The following is a 10,932-nucleotide window of genomic DNA, read 5'->3' as shown; positions in this document are numbered from 1 at the left end:
GGGATATCCTTGTCTCAGTATGTAAAAAAAATGTAATAAAATGTATGCACTCTACTGTAAGTCGCTCTGGATAAGAGCGTCTGCTAAATGACTAAAATGTAAATGTAAATTAAGGTAACCTTAACGAAGTGGGTCAAACACAACCTAAGAGGTGGTCTTAATGACTTACTGTTAGTTTATGTAACGTTGTTAGTATGGATTAGATTGCTATAATGCCTGCTTTGATATAATCCATGATTGCTTACTTCACCTTACCTTACGTTAAAGGGACAAGTGGTGTGCATTGTATGGTACAACTTGGATAAATATACCATTTTGGAACACCATGCTTATTGTTATGATGGGTATTAACCGGTTATTCTGCATATAGCATGACTAATTCATATAAAATATATCAGAGTAGTCAAAGGACATCACATCTCTATAAAATGTGAAAATGCATATAGCATGACTGTAATAAATATACATTACATCAATGTATGTTTACTGTAAGTCTGATGGAAGGACATGTATGCCATTCGTCTGAGAGGGACTGAGACGGGGACTGAGTCTAATAAATGGCTGGGTTTCAGATGCTGTTATATGAGACAACCTGAAGGCACCCAGTCCAGCTAGAGTAGGTGGGAGGAGGCATCACATCTGATTGGAGCACAGCCCTGTCTGTAAAAATATAAAACATCTGATTGGAGCCCAGACCTGTCAGTCAAAATATAAACCATCTAATTGGAGCACGGACCTGCCAGTCAAAATATAAACCATCTGATTGGAGCACAGACTTGCCAGTCAACTCATAAACAGTACCATTCGTGTCCTCAGATGAACTTTTCCACTGATGCCCGAAGAGAGAGAGACKGAGAGAGAGAATGAGAGGGAGCGTTAGAGAGAGAGAGAGCTTTACATCCGTGTAATGCTAACCATCCCCGTGCCACATACTGCAATACTATACACGGCTAGCCTGTAACACGGTTGAACGGTTTCACAGTAGACCTTTGAGTTCAATAAAGTAAAAGCCAGTAAAATAATAAGTCATGGAATAAAGGAACTGTACTGAATATTATTAAACAGAACGGTATGCCAAACCACTGATGACATGTGAATAATAAGCTAGTAGCACTCAACAGTTACTTCCAGACCAGAAAGGGGATGTGTCCCAAATGGCACCCTATTTATTATAGTGCACTAGTTTTGACCAGAGCGCTATGCACTGTTTAGGAAATAAGGTGCCGTTTGAGACGCAGCCCAGAGCAGCAGTCCACATGGAGTGGTTTACAGAGCCCAGCTGTCTTGTATCAACACACTGTCTCAGGGATGACTTCAGGGATAGGGGAGGGGTAGGGATAAGGGAGGGGAGGAATAGGGGAGGGGTAGTGGAGGGGAGGCTTTAGGGGAGGGGGTAGTAGAGACTAGTTCAATATGTGAAGATGCTTGGTTTGGAAACGTACTGTATCCACACTTTTCTAACCACTTTTATATACATTGTCTGCTATGCTAGCTCAATTCAAGTCACGTACAAACCCAATTCCTACGTGAGGTAACAGAGACTACAGTAAGCCTGAAAAGTTAGTTTTGTAGGTACTGTATGAGGTGAAACAACGACCAACAAGGCTCAGAAATGAATGATAATTTGTCTATAACTTTATAGGAGATAATGATTCTACAGCAATACCTCTGGGTGTTATTCATAAGCCACCGTAACCCTTTTCATTTAGCAACAGCTGCTAAGCTCAATAAATGATGCCTTGTGTTCAGCTACACAGAGAAGGCTATTTGTCATATCAACTAAATGTATATAAAAAGACAAACGAATGAGTATTAAAATGCATACACCGTTATTCTCTAAATTACTATGGAATATTTATTAATTGAAATGAGAGATCTTTACTTTAAGGGAACAGTTAGTGGGCGAACATTTCCGTAATTAATTAAACATCATCTGGTTTCAGTCTGGTGGGAGGCAGCATGGAGTGGAAAGGGAAAGGGAGATACCTAGTCAGTTGTACAACTGAATGCATTCAAAGAGAGTGGGGCCTTAATTGACATCCACGTCATCAGCGCCTGGGAACAGTGGGTTAACGGCCTTCTCAGGGCAGAACGACAGATTTTGACCTTTTCAGCTCGGTGATTCGATCCAGCAACCTTTCCGGTTACTGGCCCAAGGGTTATATACTGTATATGAGAAGTTCCATTGAATCAGAGTGTATACTTTCAGCCGACCACAGTTAAGCTACACTTACCAAACCACCAAAAACACCATTCACACAAACCCAGTCCATACCTAGCTTATGTCTAACCCAAAATTATAACCTGAATTATAGATTAATTCCAGTTCCTTCCACTACTCACACACTCCGTAGCATGGTCCGTTTGTACAGTATCGCCTAATCCTATGGTTATTGCCAATCCACACAAAGAGATCTGAGACCAGCCTATAGACTCCTCGACTTTGCATTGAGAGGAAGTGGCCCCTCCCTAGTACACAGGTTTTAATGTGAGCTGACGATGAGTAAAGAATACTAACTAGCTGTGGGTTGTAAATGGTCTGAGACTCGGGTCTGTAACTGGGTCAATGGGCGGAGGCAGTGGAGCCGTCGTGCCTGTGAGGCAGCTGGGGGCGCCTTGACAGAAATTAAACATGGATATTTCTCCCGTTGTATTGACGTGTTCTGCAGTCTCCTCTCATAGCTCATTATCAGACTCACAGAGGGCAGGTTTTTCACATTGAGGAAGAGGAGGAGAAGGGGACGAGGGGAAGGAGGAGAAATAGAACGTCTCCTCACGTCCTACTTACACCTCCCGGAGCTCGGTGCTGACACATCACTTTAGTTTTCTTTCTCTCGCTCTTGGTCCCTCTCTCTCGCTTACTTTCTCTCTCAGCCCTCCTCTTGTGTCTGTCTGTGTCCCCCTCTCGCCCTCTCATTCTTTCTGTCTGCTCATTCTCTCACTCTCCCTCCCTTCTATGTCTTTTCTCTGCCCTCTGTCTCTCTTTTGCAATTCCCCTGTCTTTTTCTCCTACTCTCATTCTACCCTACCTCTCTTCCCTCCCCCTTTCTTTCCCCCCCCCTTACCTTTTTTCCCTCCCCTCTACCTCTCACCTCTCTCCCCCACCTTCCCCTCTTAGCACTATGCTGATGTCAGGTAAGGTAAGCGCTAGCTTGGCTCACTGCAACATCACAAGGACACACATACTACAGTACAAGCAACCTTGATGACATCAGCCCACTAGTTCACATAGTTTGACCAGGCAGCAGCTGCACCAGAACAGACCCCAGAGTAGTCAGTTCAAATATAATATAAATACACTACATTACCCACAATTCCTATAGCTGTAACTAGCTATTCCACATCTAAAGAGAGAGAGTGATGCCTACAATACCTGACAGTACAGTTTAGATGTGACACAATCTCTCTTAAGTCATTTTAAGGAGTAGGATACTTGTCCGGAGCTTAAAGAAATCTCGCTACACCCTCTGACGAACCATTAAACAGGCAACGCTTCAATAAAGGACTAAGATCGAATCACTACACCTCTCTGATACTTCGTCAGATGTGGCAGGTCTTGCAAACTATCAGGATTACAAGAGAACCCAGCCGCGAGCCTACGCGCTAAATGCCTTCTATGTGCTTCGAGCGAGCAACACTGAACCATGCATGAGAGCACCAGCTGTTCCGGATGCTGTGTGATCCTGCTCTCCGTAGCCTATGTGAGTAAGACCTTTAAACAGGGTTAACATTCACAGACGGATTACCAGACGGACTCAGACCATGCGCTGACCAGCTGGCAAGTGTCGTCCCTTAATTTTCAACCTCTCCCTGACCCAGTCTGTAATACCTACATGTTTCAAGAAGCCACCATAGTCCCTGTGCCCAGAAGCCAAGGTAACCTGTCTAAATTACTATCACCCCGTAGCACTCACATCTGAGCCATGAAATGCTTGAAAGGCTGGTCAGGCTCACATCAACACCATCATCACACCCCCTGGACCCCTCCAATTCTCATACTTCCCCGACAGATCTCCAGATGAGCAATCTCTATTGCACTCCACACTGCCCTTTCCCACCTGGACAAAAGGAACACCTACGTGAGTATGCTGTTCATTGACTACAGGAAACAGAGGGCCGAGAACGCCCCCATTCACATCAACTACCTCGTACCCCTGCACATTGACTTGGTACCGGTATTTCTTGTATATTGTCTCGTTATTTTATTGTTTCCTTTACATTTTTATTATGATTTCCTTTTACATGTTTTATTCATTGTCTACTTTTTAACTCTGCATTGTTAGGAAAGGGCTCGTAAGTAAGCATTTCACGGTAAAGTGTACACCTGTTGTTTTTGGCGCATGTGACAAATACAATTTGATTTGATCATTTGACATGGCTATCTAACACACAGAAAYAGGACATGWTTAGGGGCTAATTGAGCAAGTAAACAAAGCAGCAGTTGTTCCACAGAAATCGCAGCAGTTTCCCATGAGGTAAACAGTCTACAGATTCCTACTGTGTATCCCATTTGGAATTGAATGAGCCTAAAATAAGACTGAATAGGCTTGGGTGATAACACTCTTAACCAACCTCATGTGGCCAACTGCTGCCTGCTTTCTGCACAAACAGCTGCGCACACACACACACACACACACAAACACACACACACACACACACACACACATCTTCAGCTGTTATATGTTAACTCTTCCCAGCCCTCCCGGGCACACTCAGAGTGGAATGATATCATTTCTGATCCGATAACCCAGGAGACCTAATCCGGTTTCATAGGGATACATATATTGACTGTTTGTAAATATCATCAAATGAAGATAATTCAATAGGAGTTGACTGTAGTTCCTCAGTTGACTGCTGAAAAAACACCTACCGACTGCCTTGTTGGTGCTTGCCTGCCTCCTCGGAGAGTGTGTGTGTGTGTGTGTGTGTGTGCCCGTGCATGTTTGTGTGTGTGTGAGATTTAGCCCAGCGCCTCACGCTACACACAGAAATGAAAAGCGCATTATGAGTTTTTGTTGATTTTCCCCAGCTAAAACACAGCATAAAGGGCTGTTATGGGAGAAGTATGTAGTTTGTGAGGTTTTTATTACGTTTTCAGTCATCTTAAACCACAAACTGTACATGCTGAGCAATTTAACCTTATTTGTTTCTGACTGAATCATACATTTATGTATAAAACTATAAATATTTGACAGGTAATTATCTAAAAGCTCCAAAAATGGAGTCATTCGTAAACACCAGTTTACGACATCCTTTTAAACTTTACTGGTGTTTTTTTAGACTGACTGGTCTGGTGTCACCTCTCTCTGGGTGAGTATGTTTTGGGTTTGYGCTACTTTGTTGCTAGCTCAGCATTTTCTCCTGGAGGTTATTCCTCTGAGACTATARGGAGACTGGTGTGAGTTAGCCTAGCGCCAGGGCGCTAACTTAACTTAGCATTGAGGTTTCAACCCGCTAATGGAGGGGTTGTGTTTRGCACACAACCAAAATGGCCGACAATTATCTTTAAAGGCCATATCTTCTGACCAGGCATACTTCTGTCACAAACAACTGTACTACTATAGACAGAAAAGCAGATTATAAACAGAAGCTCTTTAAAATGCATTTCACACTTTCTTTAAGACTTTACTTTACACTGTGTCCCARTTGGAGTCTGAGGKCATAGAAGGGAGGGTTCCTCAGACTTCAACAGGAGGCACGTTAGTAAGCACCCAAACCCAGACCCAAACGGAAAGGCYTATCATACTTTTCCTACCTTCTACGGCTCTCTTGAAGAAGACCTTGCAGCTGCCGCATGTAACAACCCCGTAGTGACATCCCGATGCCTCGTCCCCGCAAACCAGACACACTTTGGCTGTGGACGACGGGTGTCTCAGCGACGCGCTGAAACAAAAGCACAGAGGCGACACAGTTTAGCCTTTAAAGCTGACAAAGTAATTGTTATCCAACAACATCAGAAACGGAGGCCTCTGAGATACTGTGAAACGTTCACATTTTTTACTACGTAAACATTACATTAGCCGCACAATGTGGCTAACCATGAAGTATCCCTGCCAACTGACAGAAAAGAGAAAGGACTTTGCACTTTTCAAATTTACTGCAGCGAGTTGGAAATGACGCTGACAGAAACACAGAGGAGACGTCTTTAGCAGGCTAAGAAAAACAAAGACATGACAAGAGGCTTGTGAGGTTGTGTGTGTGTGTGGGTGTGTGTGTGTTGTGTGTGTGTGTTGTGTGGTGTGTGTGTGTGTGTGTGTGTTGTGTGTGTGTGTGTTGTGGTGTGTGTTGTGTGTGTGTGTGTGTGTGTGTGTGTGCCTGCGTGCGTATTTGTGCAAAATAACAGCAAGACTGTGGAGTTGATTTGGCCCAGATGACAGAGTACAGGTTAAAGTCAGAAACATACAGTCGAAAGGTAGAAACTGTTAGCAGATGTTACACTAGGCTGACCTAACAATATCTCCCCTTCAACTACCTATCGCTGATGTCTAAGGTCAACTTTGAAACAACTGTTTCCTAAATAATGGATTCTAAGATATGTAGGCTATAGGTCTGACCTACGCCATTGTCCACATGTGGGAGAGATATGTCAAACCAATGTAGATAGACTATCAGCCAAGTTGATAATGGGACAGCTTCCACTATGGACTGACCTGCTGCAGAGTTTACATCCTGTTATGTCACTGAGTCTTGCTCCATAGTTCATGATTCTCCAAGGTGCTAATCAGGGGCGAGGACTTAACTTGTTATTGATGACACGGATAGGTCGAACACTTAGTCACACACACACACACACACACAACACACACACACACACACACACACACACACACACACACACACACACACACACCACACACACACACACCACACACACACACACCACACACACACACAACACACACACACACACCACACACACACACACAGGTATATAGGTGGATCGCTTAGTCACTGGGCTCAGGGTATTGTAGGGCCACTGTATGTACGCGTTGATGTGATGACACATCACACACGTTTGCTCAATCATGTTGTTCTCCATTCTATGTTGTGAGTCACTGCTATGGCTTCCGGGGTCACTATGGCTTCCGGGTCACTATGGCTTCCGGGGTCACTATGCTTACGGGGACGTTTTCTAATAATATCGCAGACGAGTTCACCTATGCCTTAGGTCAACTTAACCAGAGCGTACTGGGGTTATGCAAGAAATACTGAGTGACGACTCAATATTGTACTGTGTAGCCAGTGTCATTGTCAATTGGCCTGCTGTACTTAGGCAGGTCGAAAATAGGCTTTGATAAGATATGGCTATGCCGTTACGGTAGTAAGTTCAAATCTATACTGTAAGTTACACGCACCATAAAATAAATTCTCTTCTAGCACTGAGAGATAGAGAGAGGAAGGGAAGGAGAGAAGTATACATTTAGCCCAAACATTTACAAAACGGACCAGGCCTGGGTGCTCCAAATAGTTTCGCTGAATCAGCAGWGATCAGATTAAATCYTTGGGTGAAACCTGACATAGTTTTCGGGGCAGGAACTCGGCAGCGGCACAGTGATGTCCTGTGGAAAGGTTTGAAAGTGACCCTTTCAAATGATGCACATGGCATCAGCCTAAATTGCGGGAGTAAACTCTGGAGCAGTTGTGAATACACTGTGTACAGTGGGTAACATATTGAAGGCTTGTTTCTCAGGGCGTGCCATTCATTAATGCCAGTTATTAATGTCTACTCCAGATATTGAGTCAGCCATTACCAAAAGCAGTCTATGTAGAGAGAGAGACGAAATAACCAGACAGAGCACAGCGCTGTTATTGACAAGAAGGCTTATTATTCCCGGGGTATTTGAAGTGTTTAATGTAGGCTACAGTACTGTGGAGTAAAAGTTGTACATGGTAAAAATATATGTTTAGTCTATAATACAAATTTTAGCTGATTTACACAAAAATAACCTATGCACACAAACACACATGCATAGAAACACACACACACGCCCTACCCCCCACCGAAACAACAAAAACAAGGAGATAGGTACAYAAACAGGACACGTCGTATCAAGACATTAAAAACGACCTCCCTCCAGCCCCCCTCCTTCCATCTAATTACCTCTCTCYTCTCAATCAATAACACACAAGGTGATTGTCTGGTTAGCATTCTACCGACATCCTTCATCAAACGAGCTGTCTTCTCTCACAGACACACACACACACACTCAGGCACACACACTGGCTCTACCACACACACCTCCTGCCAGGGCTTGCTGGAGGGGGTAAACCAACAGCGGCAAGCAGATAGGATCAGGAGCGCTGATCTAATTCAACCTTCACCATCTACACACACATTCAATTTCTTAGCGCGCTCTATCGTAGATGCGTGTGTGTGGATGATCTGTCCTGGCACTGGGCCTGTGTGTTGTGCGTGTGGGGGGGGGGGGGGCTTCTATTTATCTTCAGCGCTGCTAAGCAGACCTCATTTCCACAACACCCAGTCATTCTTTCCCGCACAAAAATGCATTTGCTGGACTCTGTAATATAAGCCAAACGATTGCAGAGATGCGTGTGAATAACAGGCCAGTAAGCCAGTTGCCTTGCCACGTCACAATAAACTCATCCACACCCACCCCTCCCCCCCCCTGCCTCGCTGCCGGCCGGTCCCCGACAAGGTGACTTCCCCTCCCTGGGAGGAGTTATGTAGGTCATCCCGYCTCCTGCTTATGAAACAAGCAGACAGACAGCGGGCCAAGGCTGGCTGCAGTGACTGTGCACACACACAGCTCCAACAGAACTGTAGTATAGTGAAGGAAGACAACACCCAGCCCAGTCAGGATAGAGAACTTACATAGGCTACATACAGACATGGGTGCATATGAAATGGCACCCTATTCCCTATGGGCTATCTCTGCATACCTGTTGCTGGAATGTTTGTTGAATGTTTTTACATGAACCTACCAACAACAAACATTCTGGAATCTAATACTTGTTAGTTGGTATGTCTTTATTTCAATAGCATATTTCTACTGTACAGTTAAACTGTTAAACCTCTATGGCAGTGGTATTCAACGTCTTTCAGCTGGGACCCAATTTTTTTGCCAGAATTTCTGGGGACCTTATTTTTCCCCAATAATTTCTTGTGACCCCACCATACCTCAAATCTAATGACACAACCTTAAAATCGGTAATTTCATTGCATTTCTTAATCTTATCAAAATGAAAAGAAACCAATAAATAGATTTGCTCAATAWTTTWWTTTTTTTCAAATTAGCTTTCTCAAAAAACGTTAATTTTTATAACATTTTGGCGACCCCACTGCAGTTCCCCCGCGACCCCGACTTTGCARGGCACTGCTCTATGGAGAAACAMAGACAGTTGTCCATTTGTATGAAGAGCTCTATTGTACTTTCACCAGAATCAACGTAACCACAGCTCTCTCCAGTAATGTCTGTTTATTGCAATGAGCTCAACCTCTTTTKATACTACAGCCAGATATTAGTGTCATCCTTCCATCTGTTCCTGGCCCAAACCGTGCCAACACCCAAATGTGCTTTATAAGSKTGCAGCAACAAACMAACACTAATAATCAGSCATTTTATATGTTTCGCAGAGTACGAGTTGATGAACAGAATCACTTGTTTGGTCTGTGAAAATGATATTCGGGTGTTGTTGGTGTTGTTTTGAACATGAAGTATGCTATCAACCCTTGCAGTTAGCATAAGTATATAACGCAACATTCAACCAGCACTGCGATGAATCAGAATCAACAATGTCAATATCTACCAATTTTTCAGTTTTTCAACTCTTTATGCATGGAGTATACCAAACATTAGGAACACCTTCCTAATATTGAGCTTAAAAATCATTCTTTAAACTGTTTCCTCCCCTTCATCTACACTGATTGAAGTGGATTTAACAAGTGACATCAATAAGGGATCATAGCTTTCAACTGGATTTACCTGGTCAATTTATGTCATGAAAAGAGCTGGTGTCCTTAACGTTTTGTATACTCAGTGTATATGACGTACTTAGTTTATAATGAATTAATCCTAAATGATAMAACTACTTTTTAAAGGGTTAGTTCGGGATTCAGATGTCAGATGAAATCGTGGATACCATTTTTGTCTCTGCATCCAGTATGAAGGAAGTTAGAGGTGGTTTCGCGTCCCATTAGCAAAATGATTAAGTCCACTAAGTCCAATAGGCGACTCCCTAAAAAAACACACCACTTCAATACAGCTATGACAGGAACTTATTTTTCATGGCAGGTTAGGAGAGCATTTTCCCTAACCTTAATCCTAATCCTTTTCTTAACTTTAACCTAATTCTCCTAACCTGCTACCTAAATTCTCCTAATCTGCTGTGGTGTGTTTTAAGGGAATCTGATTCCCATAGACTTCCAGTCATTGCACTAAAGCTAGTTCGCAATTGCGCTAAAGCTAGTGAACAATTGCGCTAAAGCTAGTTGGCAACTTCAAACTGCAAGCAGATACATAAAAACAGTATCCACGAGTTCATCTGACTCTGGGGAAGTAGATAAAGGGCCTCATTGCCAAAATCCCGAACTATCCCTTTAAGAGCGCAATGTTCTACCACCACCAGACACATSCAAAAGCAGGTGATATATCTAGCCTCAAGATACATGTCTAAAAAGGAGCTCTTATTCTTTTCAKTCTTGACCCCAGTCTCTTTTACGTTAGACATGTACCATTGGAGACTAACTCAAGGGGACTTCCAATGCTACCAGAAGATCAAAGCCTGCGATACAATACCAGTTTATTTCATCGCACAAATCTCTCGTCAGAAAAACTTGAGCAAACAACCTTTTTTCTCGCTCCATATGAATCCTGAAATATCTATGGGATTGATTCCCCCAGCAATATCTCACTAGAGACTCTATTTTGTCTCAGGGGACTATGATAATGGGAAAACTAGATAAGGCCCGGA

At 43.3% G+C, this 10,932-nt stretch overlaps 1 protein-coding gene across 1 annotated transcript in view; it reads right to left on the bottom strand.

The window, feature by feature from the left end:
* The window catches only part of nr3c2 (nuclear receptor subfamily 3, group C, member 2), a 130,027-nt gene that overhangs the window by 44,792 nt on the left and 74,303 nt on the right, over positions 1–10,932 (bottom strand). The window contains 1 exon segment of the mRNA XM_024136927.2: positions 5,756–5,883. Coding sequence (XP_023992695.1) covers positions 5,756–5,883 — 128 coding nt within the window.

This window comes from Salvelinus sp. IW2-2015, unplaced genomic scaffold (genome assembly GCF_002910315.2).
Source record: "Salvelinus sp. IW2-2015 unplaced genomic scaffold, ASM291031v2 Un_scaffold1055, whole genome shotgun sequence".
Lineage (NCBI taxonomy): Eukaryota > Metazoa > Chordata > Actinopteri > Salmoniformes > Salmonidae > Salvelinus > Salvelinus sp. IW2-2015.
This window is presented reverse-complemented; position numbering and strand designations above follow the sequence as displayed.